Source organism: Elephas maximus, chromosome 7 (genome assembly GCF_024166365.1).
Source record: "Elephas maximus indicus isolate mEleMax1 chromosome 7, mEleMax1 primary haplotype, whole genome shotgun sequence".
Lineage (NCBI taxonomy): Eukaryota > Metazoa > Chordata > Mammalia > Proboscidea > Elephantidae > Elephas > Elephas maximus.
The window spans coordinates 64,150,219-64,175,813 of record NC_064825.1 but is presented as its reverse complement, the minus strand read 5'-3'; the positions used below and the strand labels follow the sequence as shown (position 1 = coordinate 64,175,813).

General features: G+C 40.6%; 1 protein-coding gene across 1 annotated transcript; it reads left to right on the top strand.

Annotated features, from left to right (window-relative positions):
- The first annotated feature begins 931 nt into the window (after nt 1–931).
- On the top strand, nt 932–25,202 carry TMEM9B (TMEM9 domain family member B). The gene is made up of 5 exons (XM_049890335.1): nt 932–1,157; nt 4,441–4,532; nt 17,519–17,627; nt 19,507–19,641; nt 24,045–25,202. Exons 1-5 carry the CDS (start codon nt 1,053–1,055, stop codon nt 24,198–24,200), a joined length of 597 nt encoding a protein of 198 aa, XP_049746292.1. The 5' UTR covers nt 932–1,052; the 3' UTR covers nt 24,201–25,202.
- The last annotated feature ends 393 nt before the right edge of the window (nt 25,203–25,595 follow it).

Here is a 25,595-nt window from a genome sequence, read left to right as displayed (position 1 = left end):
TGGCGTTTAATCCCCTCACATTACAGACAAGCGAGGGGAAGTTATTTGCCCAAGGTCATTCAGCAAATCGGTGGTGGCTGATGAGCCCTGCATCTTTCCACTACTTCCACTAACCGAAAAATACTTCAGTGGGAGACACGGCCATCTGCAGAGTACTCCGGACCCGCCCCGGGAAGATCGGTCAGCGTCCCCCCAGCTTCGATGTAGGAGCCAGCCGCCCCGAATAGGCACTGCCTCGCCGGGGCGTAGCGCCACGATTCCCCACCTCCTGGAGTCCTTGGCGAAGGAGGCTGCTAGGGCGGTTCTTTCGCCAACTCCACACCTTCCGGAGCCCGGCCTGGCCCAGCCCCGCCGCTGTGGCCCAGTTCCTGCAGCAGCTCCCATCAGGAGGCGGGCCGGGAGCCTCAAGCCGAGATCAAACTCGCTACGGCATCTCTCGGAGACGCGGAAAGCCGGCAGGAGCCGTGTCGGGGAGGCGCCCAGCTGCGGGCTCGTACCCAAGGCCCGGGAGACGACCCCCGACCCCCGACTGGGGGCGAGCTTCGCCGAGGGGATGCCTCGGCCAGTCCCGGGCCCGTCCCCACTCCTAGCTCGCGCCCTGCCTGCGCCGGCTGGGATGGGCGGCGCTCCCGGCAAATCCTGGGACGCGAGCTCACCCGGGTCTCCGGAGGCTGGCAACAGCCCCGGCTCCGCATGGATTGCTGGAGAGCGGTACAGCACACTGGCGGCTCCACTAGCTCCTGTCGCTGCTGCGCCCGGGAAAGATATCCAAGCGCCTCAAAACCCCGCCGGGCCGAGGCTGCCACCCCGAAGAGGCCTCTTTCCGTTCTGGGGCCCGAGCGTTGGCCGGCCCAGGCGCCCGGACCGCGCAGCCTCCGGTCCCTTAGCACCGGGAACCGTTTCCGGGGCGGATGCTTTTTGCGGCTGACCCGGCGCGGCCCGTGACGAGGTGGCCTAGACGGAAGTGCGGGCGGAGGTGCCGGAGATCCCCAGCCTGAGCCGGGAGCAGGTCTCGGGGCTCCAGGCTGTGGGGACAGCTCGGCCTGTCCGCGATGGCGGCCCTGTGGGGAGGCCTCTTTCGCCTTGGCTCCATGCTCAGCCTGTCGTGCCTGGCGCTCTCGGTTCTGCTCCTCGTGCAGCTGTCAGACGCCGCCAAGGTGAGTCCCGCCCAGCCTTTGCTCCTGACAGCAGCTCCTCCCCTGCCTTCGGCCTTGCCTTGCGAAAACAGAGCCTGTCAGCCTGCTCCCAACCTCCTACCTCCCCCAGCACTGACAGCCCGACCCGTAGCTTCATAGCCTCGGCAAACCCCCACCCGTAAGCCTGGTAGCACCACTCTTGCCCTCCAGCCTTGACGGTCTGACTGTCACTACCCCCGCCCCAGCCCAGACAATACTCCCCTCTCTGCAGCCTTGATAGTCTACCCCTCCTCTCTACCCAGCCGTGACGATGCCTCACAGCCCGAGCAGCAACTCCCCCACCCCACTGACATTTCCCATCCCAGCCCTGACAGCACCCACCTCAAACTTTACAACCTTTCCATCTGTAAGAGCAACCCTACATTCCACCCTTAAGCACTGAGAGACTACCCACCCTCCTCCAGATTCACGGGTCTCCAAACCCCCAAGCCAAAATGACAGGCAGCCCCCATCTCACAGAAGTCTGCTCTCTTACCGACTGACTTTCATCTCAACTCATCCCTGAACAGATTCCCTTTCCATTGTAGAAACTTGCACCTACTGGCAGCTTTCCCTCCCAAAAGGACCTACCGAGTATCTCTCTCCGGCTTAATATCCTCACCACACTCCTTTCAGGACTTCCTGGGCCCTTTCTTGTCTTCCCTCTTCCTGGTAATTTATTGGGCAAAGGAGGAACCAAACTACAGAGGTGCTATTATGGCCCTTCCCTGTTCTGTGTCTTGTTCCTTCTAGTCCCCTCATGCTGCTAGCTGGTTCCCATGGTGCCCCTAACCGCCATATCTGCCCTGGTCCCATACAAGTTTGTGCTTCCTCTTTGTCATGTAAGGCTTTAATCTTAGAAAGTTAATAGAGAGATACTCAGGTTTGTCACCCATAAACTCATTTAATTTGTTGTAGGGTAGTCATGGCAAGGCACACAAGACCTTACAACATTCATTTAGAACCAGAGAATCAGAATTAACAATTACAATGTTAATTCAAAGGTTAGAGTCCAAATCTTTATGCTTCAGGCTTTTACCTTTAATGAGAGGTCTTGGGAAGAAGGCTTAACCACGGCTTGAACTCAGCGGAGGTCCCTCATAGCTAGGGTCTGAGGTTGGTGGTAGCAGGCAGAGTTTCAGTGGGCTCTAGGTGTTTACCTCTGCCTTTTCTCGGTGAGTGAGCAGAAATTCAGGGTTTATTTATGAAATTCCACCTTTGCCTCACACAATAAGGGCCAATGTGATGTCAAAGATTAGTGTGTTATGTCATTTCTTCAGGGATAGAGATTAGCCGAATGTCACATTTTTCTTCTAGGTTAGAAATTAGATTGTTTAAGTTCAGAAATTTTCTAAATAACATCTTCTTGGTTTATAGTTAACGATAGAGAGCCTCACAAAGGTACACATATTTCTATTTCCAAATTCATATTATGAGTGCTTATGCGTATGTATTTTGAAAGCATAATAGTGACTTATACCTTATGGGATTCGAGATCATTATAGAAACAAAAAACATTCCTTGATGAGCTAGCTTGTTATCAGGAAAAACAGGAGAAACCTGCGTAACATGATGGGCAAACAATGCATTTTTAAAAATAGGAGCTTTAATCAATAACATCTTTGAATATTTAAAAAAAAAAAAATGCTGCTGTTGAGTCATTCCGACTCATAGCGACCCTGCAGGACAGAGTACAACTGCCCCATAGGGTTTCCAAGGAGGGGCTGGTAGATCTGAACTGCTGGCCTTTTGGTTAGCAGCCGAGTTTTAACCACTGTGCCACCAGGGCTCCATCTTTGAATACAGGGGTGGGGAAAGACAGGCTACAGGCAGGCAGGTATTTTTGATGAAGCATTCTTTCTGAAACCTTTCCTGTCTCCAACCAGACACCAGCAGCAGCAAGTCTCCTGACTTTCAAAACATTGTTGATACCTTCTGCATATCTCCGTTACTTTATGCAGTGAATTGTAATCATGTACTTATCAGTCTGTTTCACTAGGGTGTGTCCTAATTAAGGGCAGGAACCACGTTTTACCCTTATCTGAATCCCCTTTAAGAGCACAAGGTGTGGTACAGAGCAAATGCTCACTAAGTGGTTGCCAAATGAATTGTGAACATCTCTGCCAGACAGACCACTGTATATAGGAGCAGTGTTTTGGGGACTGAAGAGCCACTGCCATCTCAGATAGATTCCTCTTTGCTGAGGAAGCATCTCCCGCACCCTCTACCCAGATATTTAGTCACCTCTTCTTCCACCTCTTGAAACTTGCTTTGTTGGTAGTTGCCCTCCTCCCTGTTTGTTATGGATTCAGCTGTGTCCCCCCAAAATATGTTGTAAATCATAACCCCTATACCTGTGGATATAATCTCATTTGGGAATAAGGTTTTCTTTGTTATGTTAATGAGGCCATATGCATGACGGTATGCCTTAAACTGATCACTTTTGAGATATAAAAGAACAGATTAGACATAGAAGCAAGGAAACACAAATGGGGGAAACATCCTAGGAACAGAAATTGAAAAGAGACAAGGACCTTCCCCCAGAGCTGACAGAGAGAGAAAGCCTTCCCTGCACTGGTGCCCTGAATTCAGACTTTGAGCCTAAACTGTGAGAAAGTAAATTTCTGTTTGTTAAAGCCACCCCCTTGTGGTATTTCTGTTATAGCAGCACTAAGAAGCTAAGACACTGTGTATCAGGAATTAGAAGCAAAGTTTGCTGGAGAGGGTAAACCATACTGATCTCAGCTAGAATCAAGCTACTTCCCTTATGTAGTTTCTTTCTAGTTATGGCTGGGTGCCTCTAAAACATCATCCCTTATAGAACTCTAGCTCAACTGCTTCTGTCCATGTCAGTGCCTTCTGCCAAAGGATGGAAGGATGGTGGTTAGAAGAATTATGCCTTGTGAATTGCGAATAGTTTTTAGTTTGATTCTTTCCCCATCTCTTTGTAATCAGCATTCTTATTTACAGGTATAACTACTATGTGTTTACTGTGTGTTTTTCCACTGGGAGATAGATGGTGATAAAGTTACAAGTCACAGATTGTGTATTAGATATTTTTTATGTAATATATAATGATTCATATTAATATCATAAAAGAATTTATAGCTTTTTAAAACTTGTATCTCTCAAAGGTATTTAAAGTTTTAATTGAATGATTTCAGAGTATTTGGCAGGGGATGCTTAGCAAAGCGTATATGGCACAGTTTTTAAAAATATTAATAAACTGTCAACAAGCTATACTAAGTTTCCGTTTTGGTTACAGAATTTCGAAGATGTCCGGTGTAAATGTATTTGTCCTCCTTATAAAGATAACTCTGGGCATATTTATAATAAGAACATATCCCAGAAAGATTGGTAAGTATTCTAGTTTATTGAATTACTTGTCAAACTTCTTCCCATGGTTGTTACTGCTGACATAGAATTTTCGTCCAATGTATACAGTATTTTTTTTTTTTTTTTTACCAAAAGTGTCAAATTCTATTTACATTTCAAAAAATGAGAGTAAGGCTCCAATTGCATGGTGTCACCCTAAAGGAATATAGCCAAAACCCTAGGCCCCACGTAGAGAGGATAAACCAGAAAACAAAAACCCATTGCCATCTAGTCGACTCCAATTCATAGCAACCCTATAGGACAGAGTAGAACTGCCCCATAGAGTTGCCAAGGAGCGCCTGCTGGATTCGAACTGCTGACCTTTTGGTCAGCAGCCATAGCACTTAACCACTACGCCACCAGGGTTTCCTCATATGGGGATAGGGCTGAGCTAATGGCACGTAAACTACCAATAGCTACCTTCCTGTGCCTTCCCCTTCTATCCCCCCAATTTTTTTAAGAAGTCTTTCTTGTGCTTGCTTCTCAGTGGAAGGTAAACAAGCCTCATTTGTTGTTGTTGTTAGGTACTGTCAAGTCAGCTCCCACTCATAGAGACCCTGTGTACAACAGAAACAAAACACTGCCTGGTCCTGCACCATCCTCGCAATTGTTATGTTTGAGCCCAATGTTATAGCCACTGTGTCAGTCCATCTCATTGAGGGTCTTACTCTTTTTCACTGACCCTCTACTTTACCAAGCATGATGTCCTTCTCCAGGAACTGGTCCCTCCTGACAACATGTCCAAAGTATGTGAGATGAAGTCTTGCCATCCTCACTTCCAATGAGCATTCTGGCTGTACTTCTAACACAAATTTGTTTGTTCTTCTGGCAGTCCACGGTATATTCAGTATTCTTCACCGACACCATAATTCAAAGGCATCAATTCTTCTTTGGTCTTCCTTATTCTTTGTCCAGCTTTCATGTGCGTATGAGATGATTGAAAACACAATGGCTTGGGTCAGGTGCACCTAGTCCTCAAGGTGACATCTTTGCTTTTTAACGCTTTAAAGAGGTCTTTTGCAACATATTTGCCCAATGCAGTGGTCCTTTGATTTCTTTCTTTCTTTTTTTTTTCACATTGTGCTTTAGGTGAAAGTTTACAGCTCAAGTTAATTTCTCATACAAAATTTTATACACATATTGTTATGTGACCCTAATTGCAATCCCTATAATGGGACAGCACACTCCACCCTTCTACTCCGGGTTTCCTGTGTCCATTCAGCCAGCTCCTATCCTTTCTTTCTTCTCATCATGCCTGCAGACAGGAGCTGCCCATTTAGTCCCATGTATCTACTTAAACTAAGCACACTCTTCACAGGTATTATTTTATGTTTTATAGTCCAGTCTAATTTTTGTCTGAGGAGTTGGCTTCGGGAATGGTTTTAGTTCTGTGTTAACAGAGAGTCTGGGAGCCGTATCTTCTGGGGTTCCTCTAGTCTCAGTCAGACCATTAAGTCTAGTCTTTTTACGTGAATTTGAGTTCTGCGCCACGGTTTTCTCCTGCTCTGTCAGGGACTCTCTGTTGTGTTCCCTGTTAGGGCGATCACTGGTGGTAGCTGGGCACAATCTAGTTTTTCTGGTCTCAGGCTGATGGAGTCTTCGGTTTGTGTGGCCCTTTTGTCTCTTGGGCTAGTATTTTCCTTGTGTCTTTGGTGTTCTTCATTCTTCTTTGCTCCAGGTGGGTTGGGACCACTTGATGCATCTTAGATGGCTGCTCTCAAGCTTTTAAGACGCCACTCACGAAAGTGGAATGCAGAACGTTTTCTTAATAAACTTTGGCATGCCAGTTAACCTAGGTATAGATCCCCGCCCCTGCTACTCTGTCCCTTGGAGTGTTTGGTTCTGTTCAGGAAACTTCTTAGCTTTTGGTTTAGTCCAGTTGTGCTGACTTCCCCTGTATTGTGAGCTGTCCTTCCCTTCACCTAAGATAATTCTTGTCTACTGTCTAGTTAGTAGGAAACCCTGGTGACGTGGTGGTAAATAGCTACGGCTGCTAACCAAAAGGTCGGCAGTTTGAATACACCAGGCGCTTCTTGGAAATCATATGGGGCGATTCTACTCTGTCCCATAGGGTTGCTAAAAGTCAGAATTGACTAGATGGCAATGGGTTTTTTTTTTTTTTTTTACATCTAGTGAATTCCCCTCTCCCTCCCTCCCCACCCTCTTAACCATCAAAGAATGTTTTCTTCTGTGTTTAAACCTTTTCTTGAGTTCTTATAATAGTGGTCTTAAACAATATTTGTCCTGTTGTGACTATTTCATTCAGCATAATGCCTTCCAGGCTCATCTATGTTGTGAGATGTTTTGCGGATTCATCATTGTTGTTTATTGTTGCGCAGTATTCCATTGTGTGAATATACCATAATTTGTTTATCCATTCGTCTGTTGATGGACACCTATGTTGTTTCCATCTTTTTGCTGTTGTGAACAATGCTGCAGTGAACATGGGTGTGCATATATCTATTTGTGTGAGGGCTCTTATTTCTCTAGGATCAAGGAGTGGGATTGCTGGATTGTATAGTACTTCTATTTCTAGCTTTTTAAGGAAGTGCCAAATCGATTTCCAAGGTGGTTGTACCATTTTATATTCCCACCAGCAATGTATAAGTGTTCCAGCCTCTCCACAACCTCTTCAACATTTATTATTTTGTGTTTTTTGGATTAATGCTAGCTTTGTTGGGGTGAGATGGTCTCTCATTGTAGTTTTGATTTGGACTTCTTTAATGGCTAATGATCTTGAGCTTTTTCCTCATGTATCTGTTAGCCACTTGAATGTCGTCTTTGGTGAAGTGCCTGTTCATATCCTTTGCCCATTTTTTAATTGGGTTATTTGTCTTTTTGTTGTTGAGGTTTTGCGGTATCTTGTAGATTTTAGAGGTTAGACCCTGATTGGATATGTCGTAGCCAAAAATTTTTTCCCAGTCTGTAGGATGTCTTTTTACTCTTTTGGTGAAGTCTTTTGATGAGCACAAGTGTTTGATTTTTAGGAGCTCCAAGTTATCTAGTTTCTCCTCTGACGTTTGTGCATTTTTAGTTATGTTTTGTATTCTGTTTATATCATGTATTATTAGGGCTCCTAGCATTGTCCCTATTTTTTCTTCCATGATCTTTATTGTTTTAGATATTATATTTAGGTCTTTGATCCATTTTGAATTAGTTTTTTACATGGTATGAGGTATGGTTCTTGTTTCATTTTTTTGCAGATGGATATCCAGTGATGCCAGCACTGTTTGTTAAAGAAACTGTCTTTTCCCCACTTAATGGACTAGAACCTTTGTCAAATATCAGCTGCTCATAGGTTGTTGTTGTCATAGGTGGACAAATTTATGTCTGAGTTCTCAATTCTTTTCCACTAGTTCATGTATCCGTCGTTGTACCAGTACCAGGCTGTTTTGACTACCGTGGTGGTATAATAGGTTCTAAAATCAAGTAATGTGAGGCCCACCACTTTGTTCTTTTTTCTTCAGTAATGCTTTACTTATCCAGGCCCTCTTCCTTTTCTGTATAAGTTGGTGATTTGTTTCTCCATCTCGTTTAAAAATGTCATTGGAATTTGGATCGAGATTGCATTGTATCTGTAGATCAATGGGTAGAATTGACATTTTCACAGGTTGAATCTTCTGATCCATGAGCAAGGTATATTTTTCCACTTGTGTAGGTTTCTTGCAATAGTGTCTTGTAGTTTTCTTTGTATAGGTCTTTTGTGCCTCTGGTAAGATTTATTCCTAAGTATTTTATCTTCTTGGGGGCTATTATAAATGGTATTGATTTGGTGATTCCCTTTTTGATGTTCTCTTTGTTGGTGTGGAGGAACCCAATGGATTTTTGTATGTTTATCTTGTATCCTGATACTCTGCTGAAGTCTTCTATTAGTTCCAGTAGTTTTCTTGTGGATTCTTTGGGGTTTTCTGTGTATAACATCATATCAGCTGCAAATAGAGATACTTTTACTTCTTCCTTCCTAATTTGGATGCTCTGTATTTCTTTATCTAGCCTAATTGCTCTGGCTAGGACCTCCAGCACAATGTTGAATAAGAGGAGTGATAAATGGCATCCTTGTCTGTTTCCCATTCTCAAGGGGAATGCTTTCAGACTCTCTCCATTTAGGATGATGTTTGCTATTGGCTTTGTATAAATGCCCTTTATTACATTGAGAAATTTCCCTTCTATTCCTATTTTGCTGAGACTTTTTATCATGAGTGGGTGTTGGACTTCGTCAAATGCCTTTTCTGCATCAATTGATAAGATTATGTGGTTCTTGTCTTTTGTTTTATTTATACGATGGATGACATTGATTGTTTTTCTAATGTTGAATGATCCCTGCATACCTGGTATGAATCCCACTTGGTCATGGTGAATTTTTTTTTTTTGATATGTTGTTGAATTCTATTGGCTAGAATTTTGTCAAGGATTTTTGTGTCTATCTTCATGAGGGATATTGGTCTGTAATTTTCTTTCTTTTTTTTTTTTGTGGTGTCTTTACCTGGTTTTGGTATCAGGGTTATGCTGGCTTCATAGAATGAGTTCGGGAGTATTCCATCCTTTTTTATACTCTGAAATACCTTTAGTAGTAGTGGTGTTAACTCTTCTCTTAAAGTTTGGTAGAATTCTCCAGTGAAGCTGTCAGGGCCAGGGGTTTTGTTGTTGTTGTTGGGAGTTTTTTAATTACCTTTTCAATCTCTTCTGTTGTTACAGGTTTATTTAGTTGTTCTACCTCTGTTTGTATTAGTTTAGGTAGGTAGTGTGTTTCTAGAAATTTGTCCATTTCCTCTAGGTTTTCAAATTTGTTAGGGTACAGTTTTTCAGAGTATTCTGTTATGATTCTTTTAATTTCTGTTAGGTCTGTTGTGATGTCACCCATCTCATTTCTTATTCAGGTTATTTGCTTCCTCTCCTGTTTTTCTTTTGTCAGTTTGGCCAGTGGTTTATTGATTTTGTTGATCTTTTCAAAGAACCAGCTTTTGGTCTTGTTAACGCCTTCAGTTTTTTTTCTATTCTCTATTTCATTTATTTCTGCTCTAATATTTATTATTTCCTTCTTTTTCTGTTGCCTGTGGACTTCTTTGGCTGCCTTCTTTCTATCTGTTCAAGTTGTAGGGTTAATGTTTTGATTTTGGCCACTTCTTTTTGGATTTGTACATTTATTGCAATAAATTGACCTCTGAGCACTGCTTTTGCTGTGTCCCAAAGGTTCTGGTAGGATGTGTTTTCATTCTCATTTGGTTCCATGATTTTCTTTATTAAGTCTTTGATTTCTTCTATAACCAAGTAGTTTTGAGCAAGGTGTTGTTCACTTTCCAAGTTGTTCGATTTTTTTTCCTTGCTTTTCTGTTATTGATTTCTACTTTTATGCCTTTTGGTCAGAAAAGATGCTTTGTAATATTTCGATGTTTTGGATTCTGTTAAGGCTTGCTTTGTGGCCTGATATGTGGTCTATTCTGGAGAATGTTCCATGTGCATTGGAAAAGAAAGTATACTTGGCTGCTGTTGCGTGGAGTGTTCTGTGTATGTCTATGAGATCAAGTTGGTTGATTGTGGCATTTAGGTTTTCCATTTCTTTATTGAGTTTCTTTCTGGATGTTCTGTCCTTCATAGAAAGTTGTGTGTTGAAGTCTGCTACTATTATTGTGGAGCTGTCTATCTCTCTTTTCAGTGCTTTTAGAGCTTGTTTTATGTATTTTGGAGCCCTGTCGTTGGGTGCATAAATATTTATTATGGTTATGTCCTCCTGGTGTATTGATGCTTTAATCATTATACGGTGTCCTTCCCTATCCTTTGTGGTAGATTTTGTTTTAAAGTCTATTTTGTCAGAGATTAATATTGCCACCCTTGTTCTTTTTTGATTACTGTTTATATTTTTATATATTTCTTTCTACCCTTTGAGTTTTAGTTTGTATCTTCGAGTCTGAGATGTGTCTCTTATAGGTGGTATATAGATGAATCTTTTTTTTATCCATTCTGCCACTCTGTCTCTTTATTGATGCGTTTAGTCTATTTATATTCAGTGTAATTATTGATAGGTATGAGTTTAGTGCTGCCATTTTAATGTCTTTTGTGTGTGTGTTGATGATTTCTTTGTTCCGCTTAATTTTCTGTGCTGAGTCATTTTTCTTTTTCATTGTTGTTGATTTTGTATTTGCTGAGTCTTCATGTTTTTCTTCTCTTTTATTTTGATGAGTAGGATTGTTAGTTTTCTCTGTGGTTATCTTAATATTTACCTCTATTTTTGTAAGTTTAAACCAGTGTTTTATTTCTTGATGTTGCCTTGACTTCCTCTCCATGGAAAAATTCTATGACTACATTACTTAGTCCTTCTTTTTTGTTTTAATGTTGTCATCTTTTACATATTGATGTCTCTATTTTTTACATATTGTTTCCCTATTTTCAGTGTTTTAGCTTGGATTTGTTTTTGTGACTTCTGTATTTGGGTTGATATTTGGTTGTTCTGTCCTGTGTTCTAGTCTTGGGTTTTTATCTGATGTTACCAATTTTCTAACCAGAGGACTCCCTTTAGTATTTCTTCTAATTTTGGTTTGGTTTTTACAAATTCCCTTAACTTCTATTTATCTGAAAACACCCCATTTTTGCCATCATATTTGAGAGACAGTTTTGATGGATATATAATTCTTGGTTGGCACTTTTTTTCCTTCAAGGCTTTATATGTCATCCCATTGCCTTCTTACCTACATGGTTTCTGCTGAGTAGCCCCCAAAAAAAAAAAAAAATTTTTTTTTTTTTTTTAGTCCAAGCTTAGCCTTGTTGACTCTCCTTTGTAGGTGACTTTTTGTTTATCCCCAGCCACTCTTAAAATTCTCTCTTTATCTTTGGTTTTCGCAAGTTTGATTATAATATGTCTTGGTGACTTTCTTTTAGGATCTACCTTGTGTGGGGTTCGATGAGCTTCTTGGGTAGATATCTTCTCATCTTTCACAACATCTGGAAAGTTTGCTGCCGACAAATTTTCAACAATTCTCTCTGTATTTTCTGTTATCCCCGCCCTGTTCTGGTACTCCAGTCACTCATAGGTTATTCCTCTTGATAGTCTCACATAATTCTAGGGGTTTCTTCATTTTTTAAAATTCTTTTATCTGATTTTTCCTCAAATAAATTGGTGTCAAGTGCTTTATCTTCAATCTCACTAATTCTGACTTCCATTGCATCAATTCTGCTCCTATGACTTTCTATTGAGTTGTCCAACTCTGAAATTTTATTGTTAATCTTTTGGATTTCTGATTGCTGTGTCTGTGTGTTCTTGCAGCCTGTTAAAGTTGTCATTATGCTCTTGAATAACCTTCTTAAGTTCCTCTGTTGCTTTGTCTGTGTGTTCCTTGGCTTGGCCTGCCTTTTGCTTGATCTTCTTCCTGATCTCTTGAAGAGCTCTGTATATTAATCTTTTGAATTCTACCCCCAGTAATTCCAAGATCTAATCTTCCTTTAGGAGGTTTCTTGGTTCTTTGTTTTGGTCACTTGATGAAGCCATCGTGGTCTACCTGTTTATGTGATTTGATAATGACTGTTGTCTTTGAGCTATCAGTAAGTTGTTATATTTATTTATTTTATGTTTGCTTACTGTGTCCTAACTTCTTGTTTTGTTTTGATATGCCCAAATAGACTGGTCATGTGAGCTACTTTGATTATTGGCTCTTTGAAGCTATCATGTCACCAAGTGGTTAGAGCTGTTACTAGGTATGTGAGCCCAGGAGTCCATTTACTTTTCTTGTGTGGATTCAGCTTAGGAGTCCAGGTCGTCAGTCCCTGAGTGTGTGGTGCAGGCTCTCACCTACAGTCCTATACGGGCAGGGCTACATAGGGGTGACTGGAGTAGGCACAGGTATCTGGCTGCATTAGGGAATTATGTGCTGAGCAAGATAGGGGGCTGACGGGTGCCCCGGAGCCCCTGGGTGGAAGGTATATTCCTGTTCCCTAGAGTTCATAGGTGGGTGGGTTTTGCAGCTGGACTTTGGGTACCCAATGCTGTTGGCTGTAAGGACTGCAGGACACCACTTGTTCTTGGACCCCTGTTGTGGGTGCTTAGGTGGAGTCGGTGGAGCCACCAGTCCTCAGGGTCCTGATGTGGGTGGGTGAGGACCCTGCTTAATGGGCAAGGTGGTATCAAATGTCATGAATCTGCCACTGCTGCTTACCTGTTGCAATTGAAAATAGGCTTCATGTATATACCCTGTTGTATTGTGCTAATGAGGGCCTACCCTGTTGAAATGGGCCCACACAGGTATAGGCAGGGGTAAAAGACATTCACAGTCTGTGAATCCCTTATGCCTGTGCCTAGGCAAAGGGGCTGTGCCTACTCTGAGTTCCTGGCTTAGGGGAGCTGGCAGATTATTTTTTCCTATTTGTTAATTTGTTTCCTCTCCAAAGCTGGGAGAATGGCTAAGGGCTTGTGATGGGTCCCACTTCTGGCCCAGGGGGCCTGGCAATTGCTGACGCATGACTGGGACTGGAGCAGAGTGAGGAAGGGGTGGGTGAATGGGAGAGAGGTACTTCCCAGAGGGGGAAAGGGTTTTTTTTGATCCTGGGCATTAGGTTAGACCCTTGCACTGAACTTTCGCAGAATGAGTGCTGCCTTTTCTTGGTTCCGGAGGCATGAGCAGACTCTCCTCCTCTCAGCCTCTCCTGGTGTGGAAAACATGTCCTGAGTGCCACTGCTTGCCTCAGCCCTTGTGCGCCAAAGGCTTCAGCCTCCAGGGTGCCGGCCAGGTCAGGTCTGGCAAGTCCTTACTGCTTCTGAACTGTCTCTCCCTCCCCCTGCCACTCAGTCCGACTCCTCAACTTTGTCTTTGATGTCCGGGGCTCCTAAACTGTCATATATAATGGATTCATTTTTTCTTTTTTTTCTCTTTGTTTTAAGAGGGACGACAGGAAGCATCTGACTACTCTGCCATTTTGGCCCTGCTTCTTCATTTGATTTCTTGACTGCTGCTTCCCTGGGCGTTGATTGTAGATCCCAGTAAAGACTCATTTATCTGGGTTATATTTTTTACAACTTTGTAGGTTTTAATCATGTATTTCCAATTGTGGGAGGCTATGTTTAAAAGTGGCAGAGGCTTAGGAAGGAATGGAAATGAGCCATGTATATCAGACTTTCCCAATCAATGTGCCATCACGAATAGATTACACACATGCCAGGATATATTGATCCAGCTCTTGGAGTAATCAGGCAGGCCTGTGATGACTGGGATCCTGGCTGGCTAGCTACCAGCAGCCTTCTCTATTCACCACAGTGGGCCTAACAGATGTTAGTTTTTCCTATATGTTCAAGGAAACCATTGGGAAGCAGTTGTTTTAGAGTAGGATGAATGTGCTCTTTCCCATGGAATTGTGATATTTTATGATTTGTAATACAGTGGAAGATTGCCAGGCTAGGCACAGGAGGAAAATAGTTCCAAATACTAGGTACTCTCCCATGTGCTTGATTTCACAGCTGTGAAAACACAGCAAAGCGTTTGAAAGCATGATTGAATTCATTCAGTTAAGATATTCCAATCTGACTTTGAAAAAGAAATGGAAGCCTTGGGGCATATGTAGTTTCTCTGGTGTTCTTCCCATGATACACATTAGGTTCAGTCTAATACTTGTTAAGTGTGTTCTTGAGAGCTTCCTATAAGTTCTTTGTTCCACTTTAACTTATTTACAATCTGTCTATATACTTATAGGTTTTATATCAGTGAGTCACTTTATATGATAGAAGAAAGCTCAAATAAATCTTTAAGTTATTTCTATAATTTTTCAAATATATTGAACATTCACCATCAGTTTATTTTAATATCAGTAATAGAATGTGATGCCTATTCTTTCAAGGCCAAATGAACTCACCATTCAAGTGTTTAGCACTGATCTTTTCACTGACTTTTCGTTATTCACGACTCAAAACCATGTCACTCATCCCTGATTATTGGTCTGTACAAGGGAGCTTTGAAAATAGACAGTTGAAAACAAGGCTTGCTTGGGATTTTTCCACCCTTCCTCACTTCCTTCCTATAGCTCAACCTTTTAATGGGGATAGGTTCCCAATTGGCAGTGAAGGTGTTTAACCGGCTTTAGAAGGGTAGGCAAGTTATGATTAACTAGGATGTTATAGCTTTATGAGGCTTCCAATATCTTGAGGTCCTAGATATATTTTTACCTTCTGTTTCCTAGGCCTCCCATTTTGTCCATTTGCTAACTTTAATTCCTTGTTGGTTTATGCTGCCTGAGTTCTCTGGTTTTGTTTAGGGTGTGGCTGAAAGCTGATAATTTTCTCCTTTTGGCACTAGGGGGAGGTGTTGTCTAGTTCCTAAAGGAATTGAGCTCTGTATCTAGGCTCTGTTTATAATGACTGGTCAACCAGAACTTATGTACCTGCACAAATTTTGCAAGGCACTCAACACCTCTTTGTTACTTAACTGTATTTGTGTTTCAAAAGAAACACTCAATACTTACTCAGCACTTAGGTTCTGAAGTAATTCTTAGGTGTTGTGACTGAAGGAGGCTTCTGAGGCTGAAATAGGAAACTAAATAGAAGATGAACCTCATTTTCCTAAGGTTGAGAGAGATAAGGGGGGGGGTACTGACCAAGGTGACAGGAGCCCTGGATTCTGGTCCTTTTCAGTCACTAATGTTTTCTGTGACCAGTTGCCATCGACTCCAACTCATGGAGACCCCATGTGTGTCAGAGTAGAGCTGTGCCCCATTGGGGTTCCAGTGGTTAATTTTTTGGGCTTACGTTGCCAGGCCTTTCGAACCTTTAACCTTTTGGTCAACGGTTGGGTGTGTTAATCGTTTGCACCATCCAGGGACTCTAATTACTAAGTTGTAGGCTTTTAATAGCTGAGGGGAGAAATAATTTTTTTCCTGGATTTTACAGATTTCTAGGAAAACGTATTTTTTTTATATAATTTTTATTGAGCTTTAAGTGAACGTTTACAAATCAAGTCAGTCTGTCACATAAAAGCTTATATACACCTTACTCCATACTCCCACTTACTCTCCCCCTGATGAGTCAGCCCTTCCAATCTCTCCTTTTGTGACAATTTTGCCAGTTTCTAACCCTCTCTACCCTCCTATCTCCCCTCCAGACAGGAGATGCCAACACAGTCTCAAGTGTCCAGCTGATACAAGTAGCTCACTCTTCATCATCATCTCTCTCCTACCCATTGTCCAGTCCCTTCCATGTCTGATGAGTTGTCTTCGGGAATGGTTCCTGTCCTGGGCCAACAGAAGGTTTGGGGACCATGACCGCCGGGATTCCTCTAGTCTCAGTCAGACCATTAAGTCTGGTCTTTTTATGAGAATTTGGGGTCTGCCTCCCACTGATCGCCTGCTCCCTCAGGGGTTCTCTGTTGTGCTCCCTGTCAGGGCAGTCATCGGTTGTGGCCGGGCACCCTCTAGTTCTTCTGGTCTCAGGATGATGTAGGTCTCTGGTTCATGTGGCCCTTTCTGTCTCTTGGGCTCATAGTTATCGTGTGACCTTGGTGTTCTTCATTCTCCTTTGATCCAGGTGGGTTGAGACCAATTGATGCATCTCAGAGGGCCGCTTGTTAGCATTTAAGACCCCAGACGCCACGTTTCAAAGTGGGATGCAGAATATTTTCATAATAGAATTGTTTTGCCAATTGACTTAGAAGTCCCCTTAAGCCATAGTCCCCAAACCCCCGCCCTTGCTCTGCTGACCTCTGAAGCATTCAGTTTATCCCGGAAACTTCTTTGCTTTTGGTCCAGTCACTTGAGCTGACCTTCCGAGTATTGAGTATGATCCTTTCCTTTACCTAAAGTAGTTCTTATCTACTAACTAATCAGTAAATAACCCTCTCCCACCCTCCCTCCCTCCCCGCCTCGTACCACAAAAGTATGTGTTCTTCTCAGTTGATACTATTTCTCAAGATCTTATAATAGCGGTCTTATACAATATTTGTCTTTTTGCCTCTGACTAATTTTGCTCAGCATAATGCCTTCCAGGTTCCTCCATGTCATGAAATGTTTCACCGATTCGTCACTGTTCTTTATCGATGCGTAGTATTCCACTGTGTGAATATACCACAATTTATTTACCCATTCACCCGTTGATGGACACCTTGGTTGCTTCCAGCTTTTTGCTATTGTAAACAGAGCTGCAATAAACATGGGTGTGCATATATCTGTTTGTGTGAAGGCTCTTATTTCTCTAGGGTATATTCCGAGGAGTGGGAATTCTGGGTTGTATGGTAGTTCTATTTCTAACTTGGAAAACATATTTTTGATAGCATTGTTTTTTTTTTTTTTTATAAGCCACTAATAAGTAGCCTGGAAAAAGGGGGGACAGAGGAATAAACAAAAAATGTCTAACAACAACAACAAAAGCCTTTTATTACTTTTTATATACTTCTTCGCAGTAATCCTTTTTCATTTTAAAATATTTTTGTTGTCCTAATGCCAGTTCTCCATGCTATTTCACTAGGCTTTTGCTCCTTAAGGAAAACAATTGCTTCTTACTGTGGTTTTGAGAGTTCAGTTTTTAGTTTCAGAATTACCATGCTGTAAATTTGGTAGGCATTCAGAGTGTCGCACTGTGGCAGTTAAGAATGGTGTTAGTTAATGCACAAAAGAGAATAATCTTATGTTTGAGCAGTGCCTCAAGTCACTTTAAAATGTTTAAAGCAGTTTTGCTTGGTAACTGACAAGTCTAAACATGACTGATCTAAATAGTTTTTCTCTCCCTTTTGTGATTTTTCAGATGTATTTAACTGTTAACAGTAGCACCTTTGAAAATGAATGACTACTATATATATATCTTTATGGTTCCCTAGACTGTTCAATCTTACCAAATTATTAATATTAGGAGAGGAAATGAGTTTACTTTGCCTTCCTGATTATTTGTTCCTTATATTCTTTCATTGGGTAAGTCCTATGATTATTCTGAATTTCAGGAGTATTTTGATCAATACAAGCAGAAAATCCACCCAGGCGTAAGCAGTATTTTACCTTTGTTATTTCAGTGATTGCCTTCATGTTGTGGACCCCATGCCTGTGCTGGGGCCTGACGTAGAAGCATACTGTCTTCGCTGTGAATGCAAATATGAGGAAAGAAGCTCTGTTACCATCAAGGTAAAAAAGAAAAAAAAAAAATCCAGCTTTTCTGCTTCTGGAGCAGTTCCTGGTGGTCTCAAAACAAGACAGGAAATCAGGGGCATCTTAATTCCGCTTTAATTACCTAAACTACTGCCCTTCCCTGTTAGACCCTTCCCCTGCTCCAGAAGGGGCAGCAGGCCTGCTCTGTTTGCCTCATTGAGATGCTTTGTGACTTGATTAGGATATATGAGATAGGTATGTGAAATGGCACAGAACGCCCTGTGTGTAATGCCTGTCCCAGAAGAATGTCTTAGCTTCTCTGTGGGCCATGTACGTCAAAGACTAGTGAGAGAGTAGCATGATGAAGCCCTCCTCTCTCTGTCCTCCCAAGCCTTCCAAAAATGTAAATATATAAACATATGTAATATTACAAAATTAGGGACTCTTTAATCATTTTAGAAGCGTCACTTCTGGATTTTAAGATTTTCCTGTAGGAAATGGAATGTGGATAACTCTAATCACCATTTGGGTCTATCATGGCTGATGGTTCTTCTCACAAATTGTTCTTATATGTCACTGCCCATTCCTTTCCCAAAAAAAGGCCTCATAGGAAATCGTGGGTGGTCAGTTGTAACAGTCACAAAGATTTCAGTTGTGATTGATCCTGTGGGAGAGCTCCTGGTCCAGCAGGGTGCTACACTGCAGAGAAATCCTCACTGTACTTTTTTCTAAACTTTTTTTTTCTGTATATAATTTACATGCCCTAAAATTCACTCATCGTAATTACACAATTCTATGAATTATAGTAATTTTATACAGTTATGCAACCATTACCACAATCCCGTCTTAGAACAATCCCATCACCTCAAGAAGATCTGTCATGACCCTATACAATTAATCCCCATCCCCGCTCCCAGCCCCAGACAGTCACTATTCTGTTTTCTGTCTCTGCAGATCTGGACATTTCATATAAATGGAATCATACAGTATGTGGTCTTTTGTGATTGACATCTTTCACTTAGCATCGTGTTTTTGTGGTTTATCCATGTTGTGGCATGTATGAGTGCTTCATTCCTTTTTATTGCTGAATACTATTCCATTATATGAATGTACCACATTTTGTTTATTCATTCATCAGCTAATAGATGTTTGGATTATTTCCAGTTTTTTGCTTTATGAATAACGCTGTTATATGTCTTTGTGTGGACATATGTTTTCCTTTCTCTTGGATGGTTTTCTTAGAGTGGTAGGTTTATGTTTAACTTTTTAAGAGACTGTCAGGTTGTCCCAAGTGATTGCACTATTTTATATTCTGCTATATTCTACTATATATTGTACTATTTTATATTCTCCCTAGCAATGTATGAGAGTTCCACGCACATCCTCCCAACACTATCTGTCTAAATTACTACAGCCATTTTAGTGGGTGTGTCACGCTATACCTTTTGACAGCACACAAATTAAGATCTCAAGAAAATTGTTACCCTAAAAAGTCATTTGTATATCTAAATTGATCTAAAAGAGTTTTCTGTTGAAATTCACTTGAATTACATTTTCTGTTAGGGTTCCTTTAAATTGTTTTGACAGCAATGCTGCTGAATATAGGACACTATATTCAGCTGAAAAAAGAAAACTGCTGTGCCAGCAGTGGTGACAAGTGATTAGCAGGAGGTGAAGATGGGAGTTTTGAAGACTTGCAAAAAGATCTCAAAGACAAAATGGTTTTGTTCCTCTTATTCCTTAAATAAAACTTTGGTGAATAGTCAAGTTTGTTTCTTGTGTTGGCATCTGGTTTGTGTGGAAATCCTGTAGGCCTAGCAGATAGATCAGTCTTCACTATGGTTTTACTGTTATCGTGCAAAATTCTGATTTCTTAGTTAGAGCAGAGACGTAACTTATTTTCAATTTCCTTCAGGTTACCATTATAATTTATCTCTCCATTTTGGGCCTGCTACTTCTGTACATGGTGTATCTTACTTTGGTTGAGCCCATCCTGAAGAGACGCCTCTTTGGACACTCACAGTTGATACAGAGTGATGACGATGTTGGGGTAAGTTCTCAGCCTGCCGGAGCTGCTCATGGCCAGTCTCTTGTCATTATGTGATGTAAAATGCAAGTGAAAAATAGTCACATGTAGATGTTCACATGGTGGAGCAGATCCTCAACTAGAGCAACTTTTAAAGAGTACTAATTTTAATATATATCCCTTTCTGAGGAGATTCCTCTGTCCCCCAAAACCATAGATGTGATGGTTTAAACTCATGATCCTTGTTGGTACAAGACCTTGCCCTTTAGTACCAAGGGCACATTTGTCATTGCATTTCTCAGTTTACATTGAGGAAAGCATAGGAGACTCTTATTCCCACCACGCCCCCCTCCAACTCCTGACTCAAGCACATTTCCTGTCAGCATCACCAAATATTTTAGAAGGTGAAGAGGCTTTAGGGAACCAAGATGGCCATGACATTTTTTTCTTAATGAAGTACAGCTTAAAAACCTGCTAATGTTCTGTATTTCCTTTTTCCTCCCGCTTGAATACAAACTACGATCTTTAACCCTAGAGAAAAATAAAACCATCACTGCAGATTCTCTTCCTGTCTTTAAAATACATTTATATTTGTACATATCGTTGATATAATCAGTGTATAAATTGTTTCATGGTCTCCTTTTTGCTCTAACATTATTTCATGCAAAAATGACCAGAAATCGACATGGGCCACAAACTTGTTATTCTTTATAGCTTAGAGAATTTTATATATATATGTACATATATATGTGTATCAGTATATGTATTTATCATTCTCCTGTTTGGGCTTGTTCCTAAATTTTCTACGATTTCATTATTATATATGTTATAATTATTCTTTTACAGATTACTTTTTCTCTTGTATTATTTTGTTGAACTATGTTCCTTAAAGTAGATTTAAGGAACTCAGTAGAGTTTCAAGAGTCAGTTTCAAAAGCCAAAGCCAGTGAGCCCTTGCCAACTGTAGTCAAAAGTCCTTTACTCTGGAATGGCTTGTGGACCTGCTGGTAAAAGATGGGAAAGGAAATCCTGACTGGATGGCTTTAGTTGCAACTACAGAGTCTGCTTTTTGATCAACACATTGTTGTCTTGTGAATATCAGTTATGAATATTCAGCTTATTTGGACAAGATTTCATGTTGGATTCTTTTTTTTTTTTTGCCAAAAACTTTCATAGAAACACCTCTGTTTGCCTCTTTTCCCCTTGCTTCTTTTATTAATTTATTTAGTACATAATAAGTAACTTTTCTGTATCAAGTGAAAACCAGGCATAGTGGGGGACGTGGAGTAAGCGAGCTAGAAGGACAGGAGGTTGCGCACCAGAAGTATTAGAGCATCAGATACTGTTCCCATGTTAATTTCATTCATATGTAACAGGGTTTCTCAATCTCCGCACTATTGACATTCACTGAGAGACAAAATCATCCCCTGCTGAGAACTACTATCATATGAAAATGTGTATCAAAGGCCACATAAATCGTTTTCACTATAGGCACATAGGTAGAAAGTTTTACTTAAAACTGTATCCTTTACAGCATTAAATACCTGGGTCCTGCTTTCAGGAATAACAAAAACAAAGCTAAAACCCACTGCTGTTGAGTCAATTCCAACTCATAGTGATCCTATAGGACTGAGTAGAACTGCCCCATAGGGTTTCCAAGGAGTGCCTGGTAGATTCTAAATGCCAACCTTTTTGGTTAGCAGCCGTAGCTCTTAAGCACTACGCCACCAAAGTTTCTGCTTTCAGGAGTAGACAACGTTAATGTAACACACAGAGAACATACAAGAAATAAATGTACAAATGTGTAGATGAAAATATGTAGGGCAGGCATTTGATTGATGGGGCCATGCACTTAGTAAGCATTTTGCTCACAAGTGATTGATTCTGCATGACCAGTTGAGGCTGTTGTCTCTGAGAGGCCTGGCCGACCCTCACATAGCTTTTAAACTGATTCTGGGCAAAGAGAGGTTTTTCTGACCAGATCTGTGAATTTATGGTAACAACTCCGTAACAAAAAGAAGTTAAATTTATATTTCTACAATTGTTACTTATCCAAGATGTGAGTTCTTCACTATTTATGTACTTTTTAAAGTGCTTTTGTTAAGTTCTCAAATTCCAGTTTTCATTTTTGTTCAATATAGAGAATTTTAAACCAAGTGAGAGTACAGATAAACTCACTGCAACTAGTCACAATATTTACCATATCATATATCCGTGACACATCATCGCTGTTACCAAAGCATTGCATTAAAACATGTTTTGTATTCATTGTAATTTTATCAGGTGTAAAAAGAACAAACATATAAAAAGGGGAAATCTCTATTTGCATTCTCTCAGCATCCATGACCATGAACAGCTGGTTCAATCTTGTTCTGATAGGTGGAGAACAGATCAAAAGGATTAACTGGTTTGTTTAGTCCTTTAGATTTGTTCCTTAAGAAGCTTCTTCTCACCCTATGCTGAAGAGTAGATAACAGGACTATGAAACTGAGAAGTGCTTTGCTGATAAAATACATCTTTTTCCCAGTCTTGTTTATGTCAAAACAAACCAGTGATGATAATATTTTATACACAAGTTCACTGAAGCACCGTATTCCCATAGAGTCATTTTAATCTAGCTGAGCAAAATGATGTGACACCAAGTCAAGGTTAGGCAGGCTGAGTCTTAATGTTTGCTCTCATTTGTTAAATGACCTTCGGTCGATTTTATTTCCTAAAATCAAGTAATCCTACAACTTTAGCCTTCCTCTTTTCTTTACCTTCTTTCTTAGATCTTTGAAACATTTTGAACTTATGGAGTTGTTTTTATTATTTTTATATGTAAAATTAAAAATAAAAACTAAATGAAATTTGCATGAGCTGTTCATCTAAATTAAATAAAAGTTCAGAAAATTTTGGCAAAGAAGGCAGGGAAAGATTCTTTTTTAAAAAAAAAAAACCTCTTTGAGGTCTTTGATAAAGTAGACATTGTATAAATGTCTTGATATAAAAACAAGACCAGATGTTATAACCATAGTTATATACATATATATATACACACACACACACACATATATACCTATACCTATGTATATATAGTTATGGGGTTATATATAGCTTTCCATATACATGCTGACTTCTACCCTGGGTATATAATAGAGCTTTGTCAGACATGTAGAACAAAGCAATGTTGTTTCTCTCCTAGAGGAAAATTTTAGTTTAAGGGGTAGGGCTTGTGACTTGGATCTTATGTTGGAACATTTAGAAACCTTGCTAACATGGGGTCTGGGAAAAGAGATCAAGGAAAAAGGCAAACAGAAGCAATAAATTACTATTGAATGCTTTTTGTCATTTAGGCAGCTGTGTTTATATCTCATTCATAGATAGATTAGCACGGTGGTTTCCTGTGTAATGACTACAAACATCCAGTTGTATTGGTTTATTTTGACGAGAACAGGTTGGTTTTCTATTTAGATACCAGGGTAACCCTTGAATAGCATCTTTCCTAAGGTAGCATCTAGCATGGAAGCTGCTGAGTGTTTAGCAATGAAAGATTCAAGTCTGTTGAACAGAGATCCACAAGTAATTATTCCTTACTGTCGTTGATAATAGAGGGTAATTGTAGTACTTGAGCTATTTGTCATTTTATTATAGATTGGGGAATGGGGAGAATGAAAAGGCTTTTGGGCACCAGTCCATTTAGTATAGTATGTTGGGAGTGCAGGGAGAGATTAAAACCAACCAAGATAAGAAGACCCTGTCAACTCATCTTTCAGGGTGGATGTTGCCCCAGCTGGCAGGTAAACAATTCTAATAGGAAATTAAAAGGCAGGTCTTTCCTCTGCTACAGATTAGCTATATACAGTAATACCTGCAAAAGCCAGAATTTGTATAAGGCGAAAACCTGTCAGAGAAGGAAAACACAAATATTATCCACTAAAACAAGTGATAGAAAAGTGGTAAGACTGCACCCTGTCAGAGACAGAGAACTTACCAGAATTGGAAAAACAAGGCAGTCCTGTCAAGTTCCAGCTTCACTGTAGTATTGAATAAGCCAAGGAAAAGCCCTACTTTCCATATCTGTAAAATGTAGATGTTAATGTGAAAATAGATTTTCTTTCCCCATCTCATCAGGAAAGGCTTCTCTTTGACATGAATGACCACTTTCTTTATCCTGATCCTTGCTTCTTAAGGGAAGTCTGTTTGGAAATGGTGGTCAATGATAGCATTTCACAAATGCCCCCTCGTCACTTATGCTTCCTGGACTGCCTGTTTCCACAGTTCAGTTCATCCTACTTTAGTTCATCCTACGGGCAGTTAAGTGCCTAGGAGTGCTTGGTCAGTGTTATTTGAAAAGTTCGACTGCTCCTATCTCTGTGGCTGGTTTATGTGTGTGTGTTTTACAATGGTCACGCCATCCCTGATATTCTCCATTCTTGGACTTTCAGGATCACCAGCCTTTTGCAAATGCCCACGATGTGCTAGCCCGCTCCCGCAGTCGGGCCAACGTGCTGAACAAGGTAGAATATGCCCAGCAGCGCTGGAAGCTTCAAGTTCAAGAGCAGCGAAAATCTGTCTTTGACCGCCATGTTGTCCTCAGCTAATTGGAATTCAAATTCAAGGCGATTAGAAAGAAACAAGACAAAGGAAGAATTGGCTGAGTGTTGCTGGGTTTTAACCTCCATGTTGATTTCACCAAACTCTTGCTGGAAGATTCAAAACTGGAAGCAAAAATGTGCTTTTTTTTTTTTCTTAATGTATTAATAGAGGCATTTTTGAAAGCACACATCTCAAATGTCAGCCAATAAACTTTTTCCTATTTGTGACTTTTACTAATATAAATAAATCAGCCTTGTAAATTATCTTGAAGTCCTTCACCTGGAACAAGCACTCTCTTTTTCACTATATAGTTTTGACTTGGTTTTCAAGATAATTTTCAGGTTTTGTTGTTTGTTTGTTTTGCAGGGGGTGGGTGGGAGATGCGTGGGAAGTGCTTAATTTTTCTCAAGTCACTTTATTAAATAGAGGTAAATAGACTTTACCTCTTGTTTTCAAATTTCATTTATATTTTGCAGTGTAGCCAGCCTCATCGAAGTTCCAGACTTACCCATTTGAATTTTGCACTGACTATATTAGCTAAGCAGTTGGTTGGCCTATGGCTGTACTTCCTGGTGAACTGGATCTGAAATGCCTGATGGCTATTCACAAGATGCAGAATCTCTCCATGTACTGTGATGTCTGATGCAATGCATCCAAGAACAAACTGGTCATTTGCTAGTTTACTCTAATGACTAAACATATAGTCCTGGTATGTATGGTCTTTCTCATCTTCTTTTAGTATCTTACAGGACACATCCTAAGGACATGGACACTTGCAATAGAGAAATTTTCTTTTAAACCCAAGCCTCCCTGGATTGATGACATACACATATTTGTCAGCATTTCTGGTCATATGGGGAGGCAGCAGTGTGAGCTCTAGTGTGTGCAGTTTGAACTAGGACTGAGGTTCTAGCTGCCTTCCCTGGAGAGGCATAACAGTTATTGGATAACTGGCTTTTTCTTCCTTTGTTCTCTTTGGAATGTAACAATAAAAATAATTTTTGAAACACCTACCATTTTGTCCATGTCTCCTCGCTTTTTTTCTCCCCCATTTTTGGCTGTATGGTGAATTTGAACCTACAATGACATTTTGTACCCCTTTGTGAGACTACTGTTTTATACCATTCTAAACATAAAACATAAAAAATGATCTGTTTGTGTGTGTGGAGAGAGAGAGAGACTGAGACTATCTGGATGCTTAGACGGGGCTCTGAAAAGTATACCAATATCATTTTGATGTATCAATTGGAGAGATTTAAAATGCACAAAGGAGTACTTGTTCTACTAAAATAAATGTTGGTGAAAATTATATTAGAATTAAATTACATTAAATTTGTAGCAAGGATTTAGGGGCTGTAATTTTTTTTTTTTTTTTTAAGGAGCCCTGGTGATACAGTGGT

Bases quoted from the DNA above. Each gene is read 5' to 3' on its own strand.
- TMEM9B (XM_049890335.1), top strand. From the start codon at position 1,053: ATGGCGGCCCTGTGGGGAGGCCTCTTTCGCCTTGGCTCCATGCTCAGC. The intron at 1,158-4,440 runs GTGAGTCCCGCC...TTTTGGTTACAG, and splicing joins AGCTGTCAGACGCCGCCAAG to AATTTCGAAGATGTCCGGTG. The intron at 4,533-17,518 runs GTAAGTATTCTA...TTGTTATTTCAG, and splicing joins AACATATCCCAGAAAGATTG to TGATTGCCTTCATGTTGTGG.